The following is a 20,759-nucleotide window of genomic DNA, read 5'->3' on the forward strand; positions in this document are numbered from 1 at the left end:
ACAACAATCAGCTTAAAGATTTTAAGTAGGTACTTAAAACATTTTTTTTTTCTTTTCCTTTACTATTATTATGGTTACTCTTGTAGGGACTGGCTAGTGGGCTGGCTAACCCTGCAGGAGTCCTCTGCTGGGCACAGGCAGGTTTTCTGGCAAACCACAAGGCAAGGATTTGGTGGTGATGACTCACATGACTCCCAACAAGGCCTTAAACCTTTAGTTACTGTGCTCAGGAGAAGTGGGGAGAAGGGTCTCCAGGAGGACATCTAAGGAACTTGGAGCAGCAGCCATGTACCATCAGCTAGGAAGGTATTTCAATATTTTAAAAACTGGAACACTTGAGCCGAAGCATGCTAGCTATATGTCAGCTCTGAAGTGTGCAATGTGACTGATTTCATAAAACGAATACAGCTTATGAAGTGGGAGAACCAGGCCTGAATCCCACACCTTGACTTCAAATCCAGTCTTCTTTTTGGGGTACCAGAGGCATCTCCACAGTAAAGGTACTCAAAGCAATTTAATGGTCATTGAGAATGAGTTACATGATCTCTTTTCCTGACAGTGAACTCTGACCAGGAACAGGAGAGTGAAAGAAAGATGATGAGCCTCTAAGACAAGTTTTGCCTAGTTCACAATTTTATGCCGGACAGTCATGGAGAAGGTACTTCTTTTAAATTATTAATCTGGAATAGACATCTGGGCTGGAGATTGGGCAGAAAGATCCTACTTTCTAGAAATCTCCTCCTTCTAAGTTTCCATACCATTACATAAATTGCCAGCTGAATAAGAATCCATGGGGGGAGGGGTTGTTAAAACGGAATTGATAAGCAAAGCAGTCCTGATGCATTTTACACCAGTAAGAACCTAAAATGACCTCATATAATCAAGTTAAGTTGCTCATGAAGTTTTAAGGAAGGATCCAAGTAGGGGATTTGTTAAATGTGAAAATGGGGTCATTTTAGTAAAATTTGTTTCTGACCTGTCACACAATGTAGCCCATAGCCTGAGCGAAACAGGTAAAAGCAGAAGTTTCTGTGCAAAGGATAATGCTGTGAATGAGACTGGACAGCTAATGTCGTGGCTTTCTGCCTCCAAGTCCAGTTACTTTAAGGATGCCTCAAAAATGAGAAAGGCAGGAGTACCGGCTGACAATTGAAAGCGGGTCTGCTCTTTGAGCCCCATGAATACACACCGGCCAAAGGTGAGCACAGGGTTTGATTACCTCTTCCTGTGCTGACAGCAGAATACACTGCCTTAAGGCATTTTGTCAGCACGCACCCTGCTGGGACCTGGACACTACAGAAACCATCTCCCCTAAACATCTACCCACCTCCCACTCCCACCCCATAGTTGGTCCTTCAAACATTCACCATCATGTTTCATGACCCTGTGAAAATTGTGACATGACGACAGTGTGATACTGAACAAAGGAAAAAATACACCATCAAAGTTTAATCCTTGGTTACAGAAATAAGTGACTCTTCAAGAACTCTCGAGGCTTTAAATACATACCTCTTGGCCCTTCTTTAGAATTATTGTCATTTATAAAAAGTCTGTAGCTCCTAACAAGTTTTTAACTCATAAATAAAAAAGAAAACAGAAATGAGCATAAATTTTAAAATGATTTCCTTAGCATATAAAACTGGTTATTCAAAAGAGGAAACACTTAGGTTTAAAAACTATCCCATTACCAATTCTAATACAACAGAATAATGAAAATTAGCATACCAGCTTTTTGGAACTATAAGTTCTTAAAATAAATTCCAGAGATTAAACAAAATCAGGTAGTTTTTGTTAAAACAAATTAAAAATAAGTAAAAATATTTTAGTAATATTTTGAGATGGTGTTGAGTATATTTAAAAAGTTGGACTATGCCATTTACAACGATACTGATTTTTTAAAAAACCATGAATGTTTAAAAGTTTAAAAATTACCGCTTTATTTTTCAAAAGTATGTTTCTTAGAAATACAAGGAACAAAGTTTGGTAAAGATGAATAAAACTCATGGCAATAACGTTTTGAATATTAAACTAAAAAATTTTCCCCCACATCTTCTAATAGCTATTAGAAGCTACCTGTTAGATTAATCGATTTATATATTTCATTTCCTTTCTGGATTACTGCCAGTGTCAAGAATATCTCAAAAGAGATTTAATAGGAAGAATAAGAAGAATATAATACCACTTCCATATTTTCTATTTCGAAGTGTTAATTACCATCAGCATGCTTTTTTCAAGCTGTTACTTGTTTTTCATGGTTTTTCAAGATGTTATGAATTTTATCTATAATCACATGCTTATTCATACATTTATAACTAAGGACTTATTCTATCCACTAAAAAGCAATTGATTTTACTGAATTTTCAGAATACTCAATAACTACAAGCCAGACTTTGCAGACAGCTTAAGGTTAATTTGATGATTGGTAATGATTCAGATATAACATGGCAGCAAAGCATCTTATTATTAGCACATCAATTATATTTACCTTCCGAACTTTTACCACCATCCTTCCGAACTTCTATCATGGTTATAATACAATCATTAATAGTATACTTAAACCATGGAAGTTAAATTCTTTGTGTTTTGAAAATTGTATAGCACTAAACGTAAGCAATGACTTGAATTAATGAAGCAGGAAAAGCTGACAAACATGATCTACATCTATAGCAGAGATATCACAATTCAATAATTGCATTTAAGGTCATAGAAAAAATGATAAAAAGGAGAAAATAGTGAAAAACAATACATAGCTAACATTAACTGGACAGTACCTTCTGATAGTATCTGGAGGAAGTTCTTGGAAACAAATACTGGGCCAGACAGTGGCTGGCCCACTGAGTACTGAGTATCACTTAACTGAACAGTATAAGCAATCCACTGCAATCTACTGAGAAAGGTAAGAATTATATCTTTATCTAAATGTGATTTTTCCCTAGTTTTTGGTTAACTAATTCATTTTCCAAGTAAACCTACTTCAAGGAGTTATTCTGATGAACAGGCATTAGAAACATCTACTACACCCCAATGTCATTTTTACCAACTGCTCTACTCTTTGGGCAAAAGAAAAAAGAAAAACTGAGTAAGTATCAGCAATATTATCCACAGTGCAGAACGCTGTCATATAGAAAGTCCATAATGTTCCCTGAATCTATCAGGATTTCCTTACTGAGTGATCCACAAAATTTATTTTTAGACTAGTGCAATGAAATAGAAAAATTTCTTTCCCCCAGGATCAGATCTGATTTTTAGGTGAAATCCTCAAATTATGCAGTATTGTTTTCTGATAAATAATAAAAACAACTAAAACAACTCATCTTGAATGTGTATCAATGGGCCTTTTCTACTCCAAAAATAATTACAGATTTGAATATAAGCAAAACATTCTCATAAGAAACCTGGTTTTAAAGTAAAAGATACCAAGATTTGATACAAATTAGATACAGAGTTTTTAAAAAAGCTTACATCTAACGTGTTGTTTTGTATTTGTAAATATAAAATTCTAAGTTAAGAGAAAAAATACAATTATCATCAATTATCTTTAGCTTTAGCTAGAAATATTTTGGAAACAAAGTGGCAAGTAGTCCATTTTTTTTGTACTCAGAAACACTTTATAACCTCAAACTTACACTAATATAATTTTTTCAGTTAATTGAGCTTATGATAAAAAACAGTATTATGGAAATGCCGTATCATGTGGAAAACAGAGAATCTAGTATTTTATTGTCCTCAAGCAAAGAATAAATAAATCACTGGAGGTTACAACTAGCAAGTGCAATCTTACTAATTACAAATAATATAGCCTGTTACTCTTTCTGAAAATTTCTCCTTATTTTCAATATATCGACTTGAAAATCTACTCTGGAAAATTTACAAATGTTCTCAGAAAACAAAAGAAAGTTAAGTTACATGTTATCTATGTATAATCTCTCTTCCAAACTCTAAAGGAGTAACCTAAAATGAGACATTCAATGTTTCTCACTATTAATGAAAACACTGTGGACCTTTCCATAACCACTTACATTCAGGCATTAATATTAATAACAAATCTTTCTCAGGCTATGCCTAACTGAATAACACACTTAAAAAGAATGTAAGTATTTAAACTGTAGATGGAAACTCATAGCAGACTAGAAATAAAAACACAGCGAACCTTGAACAGTGATTGATACCTCACTTGTAGGCCATGTAGGAATCGTAAGAATTTCAAGTTTATAAAGTATTACCTACTGCTCGTCTGAAAGCAGCATATAACACAATTGTATGTCACTGTTGGAGTCAAGGCCACCATTGGGAATGGTAACCGCCTGTGTCCTACTGTAACAGCCTGCCGCCTCCCAGGACCATCCAGGCGCCTCGCTATCCCTGGGACATGCTTCTCTGTGCCTGCTGAATAGTCGGTGATTCTTCCCTCGGCTCCACCAGAGACATCACCACTCTTCACAGGTGGTTTTTTAATTTGTCAGATACATAACCAATGAGCTTTCCAGCAAGCCTGGAAAGCAGGTTATCAAGCCTACCATCTGCATTTAAGAAAAACATATATACATCAAGAGGCTCTAGATAAGTAAGGCTTATTCATATCCTACAGAATGGAGATAACAGACTGAACAGTATTTCCATCAAAAATTTTTCCTTGTATCAAGATTCACAGAAGTGCTTTGGGAGGCCAAGGCCCCTAGAAGTCTGCAAGGCAGGTGAGATATAACTCTACTTCACCAGAAAAAAGAAAATCTCTCTGAATTATGACCACATTAAAAAAAACTTATTAAAAACTCAGTCAATTCACAGGCTGACGATTTGAACCCTAATATAATTGGGCACACAACGTTTTGGTCTTCCTTTCTGGAGGTTATAGGGTACACTTAACACATACTCAGAAAAGTGCCCAATGCTTTTAACTCTCTAAATATCAGAAGAATTAAAAAAAAAATCAGTTGAATCAGCAATCTTTTAAAAAAATGTCATTAATCAATGAGATATTAAAGTCATAGTTCTACTGGCCAATCCACTGGTATCTGACCTGCTTACTCATTATTAAACAGTGGTTTGGAAAAACATGCTAAGTAAGGATTCATCACATTTACTGTGCGTCAATGCACCCCGACATATGAAAGATAAGAACACCGGAAGCAGTGAGCCACCCTACGGCTCCCCAGGCTCTCTGCAAACCAGGTAATTCCACGATCTAGCCCCTTTCCAAGTCCCAGAATTCTCAAGAATTCTGGATTTAAGGTGTTGATCAATAGCAGTGGTTCTGAAGCTGACAGGTGAAAGTTTAAAAGCTTGTCTCTACCACAGACGTTCCTTTTTCATGTTACTATTTTATGTTGCTGGTGAAAACCAGAGCTGACAATGTCAGCAAACCCCCTGCTTCTCCACTAGGGGGTATGTATATTGTGTATATTGATGTTGGGGTGGATGCTGGGCATGTAAGGAATCTTACAGGATACAGACAGTGGCTGGCCCCTTAGTACTGAGAAACACTGGGCCAGCATCAGCATAGGATGTTGCTTATAGCTTGTTATCAATATATACAGTGTCACGATATTTTTAAAAATCTTGGAAACACCTTAGAGTATAAATGATTTATTATTAATATTATTGCCTCAAATCTATAAATATATTTAGGGATATTCCTCTGAACTACATCAAATAATCTATCAAAGATTTCTGCAGAACTGATTTACTAAAAATTATAGTCAATAAGATCTGTAAGTTGCCCCAAATTCTTTTGAATTCTACATAATATGTATCATGAATGTCTTTTTTCCACATAATTAAAATCTCTAGGAAATCTCTACATATCTGCTTATATCATATTCTTATTTAGAAATTCATTTATACTTTGTAGGTGATGAATTTGGAAAGCGTATGTTAGGATCACTTTTTTCCCCTAGTAAAAATTAAAAAGACATCTTATAATTTTATAGTAGTTTGGTTACTGAAATTTATACGAACATTCCTAAAGCTTTACGGCCAAAGCCAAAAAAAAAAAAAGAAAAAAAGAAAAAGAAAAAAGAAAATGCAGAAAGGCAGCGTAGCGATAGCGGGAGCAGCCGCACACAGCATGCAGTAAGGGTGGGAGTCTGCCACGGAGACGTTAGCGTGTTCCGCAACCACAGGCACGAAGGGAAGGGGACAGGGTGGAGGGCATGGGGTGGGGACACACAGTGCAGTAGTTTCTTACACGTCTGCCTTTGCTAGCTGGAGTACAGGACGGAGAGCGCTTCAACAAAGAAAGGAGAATACGACACGTTACAAATACTCACACGCGACTCTCGATGGCTATCACTGTGTTAACAGACAAAGTATATCCACATACACGTAAAGACACAGTTTTTGATAGGCTGAAAGTACGTGTATTTTCGGAAAAACTGGAGGATAGGACAGTAAAGAAACCGTTGCTCAGACTCGGTCTGCAATGACAGTCAAGCTTTCACAGGACCCCGGGCAAACAGTGACCCACAAAATAATGCTCCATCAAGCGATGGACAGTTCCTTTTCTGCAAAGGTTGGGAGGAACAACTGAAAACGTGAGAACAAAAAGGATCCAAATAATTCTGATTTACTGCCAGATGGCATTTAATAAAATACAGTCTTTTACCTACCAAATTCTTCTGGTTTTCAAAGATGAGGCTTTTAAATGACAAAAGCTAAATTAGGCCTTCAGGACTACTGATAAAGAATTAAAACAAAAAGTTACTTCAACAATACTGTCCAACCTGACAAGACGTTAGGTTCAAGTCAAGAAGGACCTTCACCTTTCAGACATTAAAGATTAAGTAATTAGGGAAAAGCAGCAATAACAGTAAGTAGGTAATAACTGTACTGAAATGTCTCCCAAGTGTCTGGAACTTGGTGATATGTGACCAGCAGAATTTTATAAATGTAAGCCATATCTGCCTCTGGCAATTTCCTAGATTCAACAGATCCCAACATCTATTGAGGGTTTGCAATAGGTCAGGTTCACAGACTGGTGGGGAAGATATCAGGCCATCAGTGTCACAAACACTGTGACAGAGGTTAGCAACAGAGTTCTCTGGGAAGCTGAGTGGCAGGGGGGACTTATAGGGGGGCCTAGTGGAGGGAATTTATAAACTGACCTACCGGGGCTACGGAGCTCAGAGAAAACTGGAAGGATAAGAAACACCCTTCCAGGTGGTCGGTGTCATCTGTACAACTGCCAGACTGGTGTGTAGGAACCTTTATTTCTTTCTAGGAGACTCGGAAGGCGGATGACCTGAATACGGTGTCCCAAAGATCTAACAGCTAACCAGGATTAGAAGGCCTACAGGTTCCTAAGGAAGTTTTTGTGTTTTTGTCCAGTCCTTCCTATTGCTTTAAGCAGAACTCCCCTCCCTAACCACACGGTGCCTGCCTAGCACACACCCGTCTTTCTCAGCTCCTCTTACTCTGCGGGCCATACCTGTCCCTCCACGAGGAGCTGCTCAGCCCTCAGTTCTCTCAGAAAGCCTTTCTGCAGCCTTCCAGGCTGGTCAGGTAGCTCTCCTTTACACTCCATGACAGATAGTCTGTACCTCTTATCATCGTGCTTCTCCCAACTGTGTTACAAATATTTATTTACATGTGTGGTTTTTCCATCAGATTCAGATCCTTGAGGATCTGCAACATGCTTATCGTAAAGCCTGTAGATGTAAAAATCCTTCATAAATACTGAACGAATCCTTCTGACATTCTGTAATACTTTATACCTAATTATTTCTTATGACATTCGTCGCTTTCTACCTGGCGCAGTCTAACTATGGATTTGTTTTCTAACAGCAAGAGAAGCATTTCTAGGGCTACTTCTATATTGGATTTATCCTAGCAGCAACCACTGTGCAAACTACAAAGTGTAGAAAGTGCTGAGATGTTTAAAACAGAGATATCTTTACTTTTTGGGTATCCCTACAGTTCTAGACCAGAGTCGGAGTGTGCTGAAACCATGAAGAGAGGCAGGAGTAGCTCAAAGTAACTATATTGCCACTATGCTAAAAACAAGTCAACATGTCTCTCAAAACCAGCCCTGCATATGAAGGACAACAGTGTCCAGGCTGGCACTATATAAAGCTAATAATGGTATGAAATTACCATAGGAATAATGTTCTTCCTAAAGGGTCTACCTGGAAGTAAGACAGCGATATTTATATTTTCAGTAGAGAAGGGGAAATCAGACTCTTTCCTGATAATACAATGGAGGAACACACACTGCACACACTTTCTCTTATACACACTCTCACAAGCACAGTTTTCTACTAACAGTGAAACTGGTCTTCCAGCCTATGCCAGAAAGCAGTATGCGGTCTTCGTTTACCATTGAAACTGTGCATTTTATATCTGGTATAAAACTGCCACTATAAATTTCCGGTTGATTATGGAAGTAAGCACATAAGCAGAAACCAAAAGAAGTAATTTATCTTAAATAATCTGGCAAATAGATTTTAAGATTCAGTTAATGAATTCCAAAGGTCTTTTAAAGTAAGATACTGAAGAGTGAAAGACGAGATAGTCATGGTTCTTTCTCTCTAGACTGTCTAAATATGTTAGGATATATAATATACAATAAAAAACATATCGTATATATAAAATAATATATAATGCTGCCTAAATTAGGGAAGGACTGCATATTATAATCTTCTGAAATGGAAGAGTTTCAGTTTGGGTTGTATTTAACATGTGGATGGAAGATTTTTTAAAAAAAGAACTGAAAGAGGAAATGTCAGGGAGCGCCTGGGTGGTTCAGTCGGTTAAGTGTATAGTTTCAGCTCAGGTCATGATCCCAAGGTGCGGGAATCAAGCCCTTCATCGGGCTCTCTGGTCTGAGGGAGTCTACTTCCCCTTCTCCCTTTGCCTGCTGCTCCCTTTCCTTGTATGCTCTATCAAATAAATAAATAAAATCTAAAAAAAAAAAAAAAAGGAAAGAGGAAATATCAGGAATGCCACAATTTCTCAGAAGGGTGTAGGCCTGGTCTGGGTCACAGGATTAAAAGATCTTCATAATGTATATTTTAAAATTCTATCTTCCATTGATTCTCCCGTCTGATCAACTTTCCCCAGATACAGCTACACAACGCTGTCAAACCTCAGATTTCTGTGATGGGTTATGATAGATTATTAAAGAAGTCAGGGGGGAGATGATGCTAAAAGCAAGAGATGAGAGAAGGAAGCTAGGAGCAAGGAATGAAATTAAATATTTTAGGACATGTTGGCAAGATTTTATTATGGAGCCAAACAAGGAGTAGAACTTGGCCTGCCAATACTCTCAGATACTTGCTTCTTGTCATATGCCAGGATATAAGAGAACAGTGTTAGGACCAGACAGTTGGGACTATTGGGACTAACTCTAGTCCTTCATGTCTAACCTTTTCATTCTACACCTTTAATTCCTTGGTTTACTCTCTCCTCAGTACACCAGAGTAAGATGGCCTCCAGAAAGCAAGTTGGCATACTCTCATTTGCCAGGTTAAAGGGCAGTTCCCATTTTCTTGTGAATTTAGCCCATATGAGCAGAGCGTAGAATTATAATTTAAATAAAACTCAAAACATACCTGGCATAGATTTAATAAATGACAATATGTTTACCAAATATAAAGAACAAGTAGTTCACTTATAGGACTATAATTAGTATGACCTTTAATACAGTCAAGCCAAGTATTTTGGGGGCTCAACTGAAAAGAAGAAAATGAACAGAACAGGATGGAAAGTTTGCAAGCTGGTCTGATCATCCCTGGATTTCCAGCCACTGCGATGCAGGGAACAGATAGGGAAGAGCCTAAGCTGCTGACTCCGCCTGCCCCTCACCCTGTTTGGGGGTGGCCTAACATGGAGCCACTCCCAAGGCAGCCTAGGACTGGGGGTATGGGGCTTCAAGAAAAGACAAGGTCAAGAGGAAATGATTTCCACAGCAGAAGGACCCTGGAGTCCATTTCACTGCCATCACTGGTGTCTCACCGCACCGGGGAACGCCTGATCCAAGAGATAAAGTGGTCAGAGTGACGTTAGTTTACCATGAACGAAACCCCCCTCCCCTTATCTGCCCTAAACAATGTCATCCATAACCCTGTTGCAAACCCTTCTCTATTCCTCCAAAGATAGAATCCTAAAGCTTTACTAATGGGGGAATAAATAATCCACTACTGGGAGAATGCTGTGATCAACCACAGTTAGAACCACTGAACTGAATATTTTCTGTGGTTCTTTTCTCTGCCAGAAGCCTATGATTCTACATGGAGAAAAGCCCAGCTACTCGAGTTGTCCTGAATTACAGAAGCAAGGTGCTGAGACCATCTTCTGCTTCACCTGAGTCGGGGGAGGGGGGCGGGGAAGGAAGGACCTGGGTCGTATACATTGCTCTCCTGTCAAGGCTGCTTTTGCTGGAAACTCGACTCGCCAGAAAGTTGTCTAAACCATGCGACTTAACAGGAAAGCCTCCAAATGTGTTCCCATATTGCTAGAAATACTGGCATTCACCTAAATTTTGAACTAACAAGCAAAACACACTGAGGAAAAGCTGGAGGCGGGACAGTGATTCTGGGTACTATTTTATGTAAAAGAATTATTGTGTTAATAGGCCCATAAAGAGGTTTAAGGAAAAAAGTAAAGCATCATTTTGGAGGAGGGGATGTGCAGGTGGTATGGTTCTAGAGAATCAGAGGGCAGTATGAGGTCACTAGGCCACAGGGAGCAGACGGGCAAGATCTATGGTGTATGGACACCAAAGAATGTTTCATTTCTGCAATCTGGCTGAATTCTGGCTTTATCCCTTACTAAACCTATAAGTTCCTGCTGCAATTCAAATTCTAGGTCTTCAATGCCACCTATTTCTCGGAAATAGAAATTAGAAAGAATGACCAGAGGATGCACTGTATGCATTAGTTAAGGGTTACAATCCACTTACTATGGGGGTGGGGGGCAGTCACGCTCAACACTCTTAACTAGTTTTGGCGCAAAGAACAATCAAGGTTGATTCTATTCCTTAAGCTTCCAAGTGCCGAAGAGAAAGGAAGTAACAGAAGTGGGGTTTCACACTAAGCATCCCGGATACCGAACGCAAGGATGCCGAGGATCAAATACCATTTTTCAAAACATCACTCTACTCCAGCTTTGAGAATGAAATGAATGATAACTCTGGGAAGAGCAGTCATAATCATCAACTATAAACAGAGGTTTATGCCGTAAAATACGAAGAATACAAGCAATTTTTTTTTTTTTTTAAACGGGACTTTACTCTGGCCTTCTCCCTGACATGCGAGCCTCACTGCGCAGCGATCCTGTGGCTGGACAAGCGGGGAGTGCACTGACTCAGACTGGTGGGGGGTGGAAGGCGAGCAGAAAGCCAAGTAAACATTTAAGCCACACTGGATTCCTGGACAAGAAAGAAAGCTAAAGGGAATGCAGGAAGGGAGGTGAACGGCCTATTTCGAATAAGGAAACAATAACCAGTGTTACTGAGGGCTCTACACAGCTTGTTTCTTGAAATTCGCACACAACCCCTGGGGCAGCACCACTATTACTATTACCCTTGCTCTTCTGATGAGCAAACTGGGGCTCACCTAATGGAAAGGTTAGGGAACTCGCTCCCAACCATACGCCCAGAAAGTGGTCGAGGCAGCATCTGAGTCCCCTTATGCACTTAACCAATAAACTGGAAGAAGAGAACTCAGGAAGCAAATGAAGGAAAAACCAGGCTTTTTAGGAGCTAAAGCCTGATTCATAAAGATTCAGCATGTGTCAACTCAACTCCTTTTCCCTTTATGATAGGAGTTCCTTTGTGCTGGTTTGAAACCCAGTGTTACATGGGAACTGCACTCAGGCTGAGTGCTAGCGGGTGAAGGACAAGAAAGCTTTCTCCAGGAGGAAACTGAAGGCAGGAGGCTTCTTCACTACAGCTGGGCAGCGGCCAAGAGAGCAGAGACAAGGCGGGCACCGGACAGCGCACATTCCTACAACCCTTGGGTTGAGCAGAACAAAACTATCTGTCAAAATACATACAACTTCTAGGTTCTACATTCATTGTTTTTGTGGGAGAAAAGGGAATGCAGAGAAGAGTTTGTTAGAAAAAAAATGGAATGTTTTCTATCTAGCGGAAGGAAGTTAAAAAAATTTATTCAAACTTCCTTCCCATTCTCTCTCAAGTGAAAGATGTTTCTATGGACATACTATATTGAATATTTTAGTACAGTGAGACATATAGTAGATTATAACATGAAATACTATTATACCTTAAGACAGTCCTTTTTATTGCACCGTAGAATTAACTAGAACTGTCTCAAGAATAATGAAATAGCTTCCATTCAGAATGGAAAGGAGTACACTTGGGTATAATATTTCAAAGAGAAAAAAAATCACTTAAAAATTTTAAAAAAATCTAGATCAAGAGTTTTCTTAAGTGGACAATTATACGAAACACTTTTCTGAATATAAGAATTACGTTTAACAAAACACAAAAAAATCAGACATACAAAAATTTCCCTGGTTGAAAAACTTGTGCTATGTAGAACATTTGCATTTGAATCCATTTTATTTTCCAGTTTCTAGAAAGGTTATATGTTTGACATGACAAGGATTTTTGTGCCATTTAATGTGGAATAGAGAAAATGCGTACATTTGGTATTTCAGTAAACAGAATGAACGATATATATTAGGGACTTCTAAATTATCAAATGGATATTATTAATTTAGGAGAGAAAATGGTAGTGCAGTCAATTTATAGTGCATGTAGCACATATGTTAACGAAATCATTTCCACATTGTAAGTGAAATTCTGTCAGCATTAAAAAATGATTTGTACTCAGATATTATGTTACAATAAAATCTATTGAAATATTTAATAAAACATGTCACTTTCTTTTATTTTACCACCAGAAGTTTACTTCAAACTGAGAAAAATGGCAAAGTGCCGAAAAGGGGAATGTGAAATAGAAATCACCATGAAATATAAAAATGAGCATTTTTATAAACATATGTATATAGTTACAATAATCAAATAAGCCTTCCAGTCTTCAGAATTGTTGCAAAGAAAGGAAATAAAGATTCTCTGATGGCCAAAGCATTTTTCAAAGTACATTTTCACTTTCTGATGTTTAATAAAGATAAACTCTTCATTATACTTCAGATAAGAAAGAAGCAAATTTTGTCTCACAAATAAATTACCAGGTATGATATTTCTAAAACTGACTGCATTACTAGGCAAAATTCTTCAATTCAATTCACTGATGTCTTTTACTGAAGGATGCATTGGTTTGAAAATCAAAGACTTACGTCATCCAAAAAATCAATCAGTGAAGATGAGGAAGAAGAAAAGGAATCCTATTTAACGAATACAGCAATAAAAAATAGAAAATATGGATGAAGCAATTTAATAAGAACAAATAATAAATCAAAAATTTTGTAAAACAATTGAAAGGCAAATGACATTAATTCAAATAAATAAATGAGAAAAGCAGTCATTGGCATTGTTTGTCAAGAAACTTAGAAATCCATTAATTACTTTAAAAAGCGTGGTTCTTTTTCCCTTTCCCAAAGGAATGAAATATAATGCATACATTGTGCCCAAAATATAATAAGATGAAGCGCATGGCAAATCATTAATACTCAAATTAAACGAAGCACTTTAGAAGGGTAATAATTACAAGTGAGCAGCAGAATCTCTTGGCCTCTAGCTGTTCCCACTGGCACGTAACCTCTCTGAGAACAGGACTTAGTGAATTTGGTCACTACTCTATCTCCAGCACCTAGAACAGTGCTCTGCATAGAGACTTGTGATTATTTGTTTAACAAAGATATAATCACTAACTTGAATTTTCTGAGACAAAAATATACTTTATATCATAAAATTGTTTTTTTCCCCTTAAAGCATTTAAGCCCCAAAGAAGGACAGTCATAGAGTCACTATTTCGATTATTATGGAATATACTGCCTAATACACTCTATGTAATACTTTCAACAAAAAGTATTCCTATTGTAAACTTCTAAAATAATTGAACTGATTTGGAGCTAGACCTAGCATTGTCCTATTGTGAGATTTGACCTTTTTCACTTTTTTTTTTTTTTTTTTAAATTGCGGCTCTATGCTTGGGACAAAAAAGAAAAGTGTCAAAATTATTTCAAGTGTTCGGATTTGTTCTGCCAACACTCAGGGGAAGAGATGAAATTTCTTTTGAATGTTACGACTCTCATATTTAGACCTTTCTTAAATTTTTCTTAAATACAAATGTGATTATAGTTTCTATAAGAATGCGGAACATACTCTTTTCCTAACACGTTTTTATTTATATAAGATTCTAGGTCCTTTTATGTGGGAGGCAATAAGAGTTTCATTGCAAATGAATTTCAAATCACAAAGTGAATTTTAAATGGACTGCAGGGAATACTTGAAAATCTTAATACTTACTTCAAATTGATCCAGAGCATCGGTAGGCGTATTCAAAAATGCCAAGAAAGAATGCTGTGAGTCTTGGTGCTCTATACCTAGAAGACAGCAGCAACTTTTTTTAAAACTAGAACAATTTAAACTAATTCTAATGGATAACCTTTCCTGTCTGAGTCTATTAAGAGCTGTTCACAAGCTACCATATTTAAAAGTTGATCAATACTATTAACTCTACATGTTTAATAAACTATATTACTGTTTCTTGGAATATCACTTAACAGTTATATCAGTCTCCAGAACATACTTGTTTCCTGACTTGAGGTCTTGAATTTCTTTCTTTTCCTATATAGCACATCATAAGAAACACAGTAAATCCTGGTAGACTTGGGAGAATTTTAAAAACATGGTTATGTCTGATTTTTCTCAGCTAATTTATCACCAAACAAGGTTTCTGTTTTGAAAAACTCTTAGCAAACATATAGTATGCACTAATATAAATAATCTCTTATAATAATGTAGTGATAAAACAAATTATTTAGTTATGAAAAAACATTTGTCAAGGCCTCAGTTTGATTTCAGGTATTGTTTTATTGATAGAATAAACCACTCATACCCTAGTTTTTCTCAGATAAAGTTTTAAAAGTTGATGCCTATTTGCTGGTTATGGTATTAACTTTAAATGCATAATTTCCAAAATAATTCTTAAAATATGTATACAATGATAAATACTAACGAGGAAAAAGCAGAAACAACCAAGCACCCATTTTTGATTCCACATACTTAGGAAGTGTCATCAACTAATTTGTGTGGCTTTCATACTACTCTCTAATAACAAACACCACAGATGCCAGATGAGGCACTATGTTCAGAAGTTCACCCAGTCAATAAATATTTACTGAGAGCCTATTATGTGCCAAAACCTTGTCTAGATACCAGGATATATTAGTAAACATAGCAGAAAAAAATATCCTTGCCTTCATTACATAAATATGACATTATATTTAAATAGGATAGTACATTATGTTACAACATAAAGTAAAATTTCATTATTCTACAATGTTCTAAATCCAAATAAAAGTTATAGGTTAACATGCTTTCATAAAGCAATATGATAAACTTAAGTTATTTCTTCTGCAAGTTTAGATCTATTCTAAAAATGATGCAGTCAGTAACATAAGGCATGTTAGTCACACTCCACACTGGTCTCTCTTCTATATAAACTGCCTTTACGGCTACAGGTCCTCCAGGTCTTACATATTCTTTTTCCTCTATACATTAAATAATGCAGCTCCCTTCCACTCTTCATGTTTGAAAACTCTGCTTGATTCTCAATTTAGTGTGAAGCCTTGTGCTCAGTGTGCGTTCCTAATTCACTTCTGCTGGGTTCCTTCCTTTCCTGTTCACTAGGAAATTCAACGGACAAAAATTTTTTGAACATCTACTACTTTTAAGGGTTTTTCATGTCAACTGGTTTATGTGATACCCTCTCTTTCCCCCACAATTTTATTTTTTCTCCACAATTTTTAAAAGCAGATACAGAGACCCAACAAGCTAGACATCACTGTGTCACAGGACTGAGAAATAGGGGAGCATCACATAATGTATGCATAATGTAAAGCCATTAATTAGTTCACTATTCAGTCAGGAATACTGACTTTGTCAGGACAATGAATTTCTTTCTTTCTTTCTTTCTTTTTTTAAAGTAGGTTCCATGTCCAGCATGGAGCCCAATGCAGGGCTTGAACTCATGACCTGAGATCAAGAGTAAGATGCTCAACAGACTGAGCCACCCAGGCACCCCAGGACAATGAATTTCTAATAACTGCATATGAGAGATCCCTTCATTGAGAAAACAACATTCTGAATTTCTTTTTATTAAATGCTCATATTCTTAATGCCCACATTATGGAAAGGAAGTTTAAGAAGTTCCCGCAATAGCCGCCACGCACTTTGAGTTACTTTTCACATTGATGGAAACATGCTCAGGTAATGCTTTCAAGAAAATGGAAATAAATCCTGAGAAATCCCGCAAGGCAGGCGGTTTAAGAATCAAACGTGGAAGAAAACAATGAAGTGCCAAAACAGTTCATCACTGAATTGCCTTCTAACACAGGATTAGATTAATCTTTAGTTACTTCATACATTGTTTTCTCAACTACCCTGGAAGTGAATCCTACACCATTTGAAAAAGAGTATAAAGTATAAAAAAATAGTTTTTTTTCCAATCACAAAAATCTTATTTGTGAAATTATCCACGGCACTGAAAAAAAAAAAAACAACAAACAGTCCAATTTATGGCAAAGTAAGTTTTTCTGTTACTATCAAATCTTTAAGCCAGGTATATTAAGTACAACAGAAAGACTCTGAGACCAATCTAGCGAGAGTGAGTGTCACATATGCATACACATATCCATCAGTGAGTACCAGCGTGGTTAGTGTGAACAATTCTCCGACCTCCATGTACGCAGATGCTCAGGTAATAAAATACATTCACAACAGAATAAGCCCTGATTGATGCAAAACACATTCTCATACCCTTTTCAGATCTAAGCTCTTCAGTGTCCTTTATCAGTTGTTCGATTTCTGAGAGTAGCTCCAAGTTCTTCTTCTCTGAATCTTTTAGTTTACTTCAGTAAGGGAAAAAAAGGAAAAACGTCATTATTTTTTACTCCTGGTTAGTGAACCATCCTACAGTACGTAGTCAGAGCTTCCTGGTTTAGTGAGTCCCATCAAGTCAGGGAAGTGCAAGCCACCGCAGGAAAGACAAGTCCTGCTGGTCACCTACTGCTGCACAAACCAACTTCCACTACAACACAGCCACACTCATTCATTCACAGATCGTCTCTGGCTGCTTTTGCACAACAGCACAGTTGAGTGGGCAGGGACAATATGGCCCGCAAAGCTGAAAATATTTAGTATCTGGCCTTTTATAGAAAAAGATGCTGACTTGGAGCTAAATGATTTGATCTTAAAATGTCATAAAATCAGAGGTTAAATTAAGGATTTTGTTAGACTCTTCCACAGAGAACCATGAAAATGGACCATTTTTATGAGTACATCTGTAGTTTCCAGTTTTATTCACAGTCTGGTTTACGAGCAAATGTGCAAACGCCTGTGTCCCAGGCACGGGAAGGCAGCTCACACTTGTTCTAACTGCAACACAGAATGACATTCAGCAGCTCTTTGTGCTAGGATCGACTCACACTCTCCAGGAAATGTTTTCTTGCATTTTCAATGTCATCCTAGCACATTTAAGCAAAACATACTTAATTTATGTCTGGATTATTTGTAACAAGAGTTTATAATTCAGTGGGGTGCCAGGCAGCTGACCTTAATTGGATTCAAAACATTAATGATTAGAGTTTAAGGACTAAGGCTTCACACCATTACAAACGGAATTTATGGGACTATATTTCTTTTCACGATTCAATGCCTCTGGAACTCTGCTATTCCAGCACCAAATGGATTTTTCTATTTATATGTTGATTTGTAACACAAACTTTCTACTGTTTCTCTATATCACCAATACGGACTTATTCTTGAACCATGGGTATATCCAATCCAATTAAGATTTTCATTTTATCATTTATTTATTCAGAGTATAAGTTGCTCTACTGTTGTAATGAGGCTTGAAGGAATGGCGTTATCCAGGATTATCTCAGACTGTGGAGGAGTATACTTTTTCTTAAAGCATAAATGAATAGGAAGAAATAATTAGAATTTGTTATACTATTATGAAATTTATTATCAAGAAAACCTCCTTTGTAAAAGATCTATGGTAGAGGCCAGAATCCCCAGATGACTGTATCTTGTCCTGAATATATGCTGCTTTTTTATACTAATATGATACTCTTGTAAAGGAGAGAATTTTGAATTTAATGGAAGAGAATTTGAGAGTCAACTAAATTTTACCAATAAGGGGAAAAAATAAATAATAAAATATTAATTAGCACTATTAATTCCACTTTATGGACAAGTCAGAGGAAAACAAGGTTATATTAAAATCCTGTATCTGCAAATAAGGTTTGAAAACATCTATTCATTTTCAAATGTTCATAAATTTTTCTGGACATTACTTAAAAGAAAAAAGCGATACGTATGAAATAAATAAGTAACTTCTCCCCAAATACTTTTTGACCACTTTAGAAATTATTCTAGTACACTCTATCATTCAACCTTACCATTCTGTGATGATGTTAGCTGCTTTAACTTTATTCAGCTCTTCTTGGATGGCCTGTTTAGCTCTTATTTCCGCATCCAGAGCTGACTGCAACTCCAGTCTAGCTGACATATCCAATTTTGCAAAACGACGCATTTTCCAGGGCATATCCTACCAAATAATATAACTGTTGTTAGCCCCATCCTATTTTTTCCTTAATGTTTAAATTCACTAATGCAAGTAAATTTAGAAACTACTTAAAAGCACTACTTTCTCTGATCACAGAACGGAACTGAAACACTGCTTGTGAAAACATATTATTTTTCTCCAAATTCAGAAATAATTGTAGACCCACACATAAAGGAGTTTATTTTTCATAATTATTATCAATAACGGCTACTATACAAGTTACAGTTAAGCAGTGATGTGTTACGACTTCCTAAACTGGCAAAGACTTGGACTAAGTGAATTCTCATGAAAAACCTTCCAGGGAACTAAACCCTAGACAAACTGATAAAAGTGTTCCGATTTATTATAGTGTGTTGAGCCTCCCTACCCACCCCTTATGGTAATTCTCCAGGCAAAATGGCAGAACTTACTGTTGCTCGAGCACCCAAGCTGGAATTTCTCAAAGCTTCCAACTCTTCAGTCATTTTAGAAGCTAAGGCCTGGAGATACCCTCGTGCATCCTTTTCATCACTGACCCTGGAATATATACACATATAGATAAAGGACAAAAGTATCACAAACAGAAAAACTTCAGTGAAAAATACAGTGTTTTTAAAGCCTCATACAAGAAATAACTGAAATGTCTTCTTTCAAAAGGTCTACCACAGCACTACTGCCTGACAACAAGGGGGAAGAGGTTTACTAAACTGTTTCAGTTATCTAAGAATTAAAGCTGGCCACGTTTAGAAAAGTTCAAATTACTTATACCTGATAAATTAGTGAAATTTCGCCCTTGAACCAAAGAATACTTTTTTAATCTAACATTAAAAACACACATATATACATGATTTCTAAAGAATATTAAGATTTCTCATTAATTGGTCCTGCCATTTTATCTTATGAAAACAAAACTCATCATTTTAAAAACTAAAGTACCCTATATTTAGAAAGTTAAAGTAAAATATTCCGCAAAAATCAGGGTTGTACTGCAATAAAGCTCCTCTGTTTTCTAAAATGGTCAATAAAATACCAGCCAAAAGGAAAAGATTAAAGCTTACTGAAACTCGTAACTGTCTTAAGATTACCTTGCTGATGCAACTATTATGATTCTAGACAGAAATATTTTCAATTTATATTCAATGACATTCTTTCTACATTTCAGAATTTATCAAGAGTAAGTTTATATTTTATTACATCTCCTTCAAAACAAGACTGGGATAAGGACTGCCAGCATATGAAAATCTATAAAAGAAGGTCCTAACCTAAAGAAGAATGAAAACAATTAGTATATAGAAAGCTATAATTGGCACAAAGAAAAAAAGAGGAGTTAAAGTCTGCAGTGCTTAGTGTATTCTAATACACTCTGGGGAACACTATTTGCCTTTGGGAAGGCTGGCTGTTCTCATAAATACAATTGAGGCCACTGAATAGTAATGAGGAAAGTATATTTCAGGTATATCCATAAGTACCTGATGCATACAGCAGACAAACTGAAATCCTGAACTTGGCTTTAACATCTTTTAGAATTTCAACTCCTGAGGAGTCACATTCATATATCTCTATTCATATATCTTAAAGAAGCCCTTTAAAAGGGATTTGGTTTTTTCTCTTAGATGGGAAGGTGTACTGGAGGACAAGCAAAAGAATCTAACAATAAAAGTGATACAATCATTGTAAAAAGTTGCCCAGCCTAGTTTGTTACATATCTTTAGGCTCTATATACATGTATATATTTTTATTGCCTTTTAAAGGAAAATGATTTTAGAAAATATTGTGTAGTGGGAGGCAGTTTCCTCTAAAATTCCTTAACTTTGGATATCACACATGACCACGACCTTTTGATTTAATCATCTGATCTATAGTATAAAGAATAAGTGGAGATGAAGGAGGATTACCTTTTTTAGAGTACCGAGAAAGACACTTAAGAAAACTGTATTATCATTGAAAGGGCCAGGCTAATTGGCCCCAACCAGCATCGCTTTAGCATTCTACCACAGCAATCTTGGCTTATGCATCTTCCAGCATGTTTCCTTAATTTCGGAAAGCAGTAACTTCTTGTAC

The 20,759-nt window shown here is 36.7% G+C and overlaps 1 protein-coding gene across 11 annotated transcripts in view; it reads right to left on the reverse strand.

The window, feature by feature from the left end:
• Positions 1–20,759, reverse strand: part of CDC42BPA (CDC42 binding protein kinase alpha) — a 324,273-nt gene that overhangs the window by 49,911 nt on the left and 253,603 nt on the right. For 4 of the 11 annotated variants that reach the window (XM_080824341.1, XM_080824349.1, XM_080824340.1 and 1 more), the window contains exons 18-23: positions 19,130–19,235; positions 18,553–18,701; positions 16,907–16,998; positions 14,393–14,469; positions 13,261–13,308; positions 6,188–6,226 (exon numbers count right to left, since the gene is read on the reverse strand). In XM_080824341.1, coding sequence (XP_080680467.1) covers positions 6,188–6,226; positions 13,261–13,308; positions 14,393–14,469; positions 16,907–16,998; positions 18,553–18,701; positions 19,130–19,235 — 511 coding nt within the window. The remainder of the gene's footprint in view (positions 1–6,187; positions 6,227–13,260; positions 13,309–14,392; positions 14,470–16,906; positions 16,999–18,552; positions 18,702–19,129; positions 19,236–20,759) is intronic. The other 7 variants (XM_080824347.1, XM_080824346.1, XM_080824345.1 and 4 more) reach the window with 3 other exon arrangements.

Source organism: Martes martes (genome assembly GCF_963455335.1).
Source record: "Martes martes genome assembly, chromosome: 15".
NCBI classification, from domain to species: domain Eukaryota; kingdom Metazoa; phylum Chordata; class Mammalia; order Carnivora; family Mustelidae; genus Martes; species Martes martes.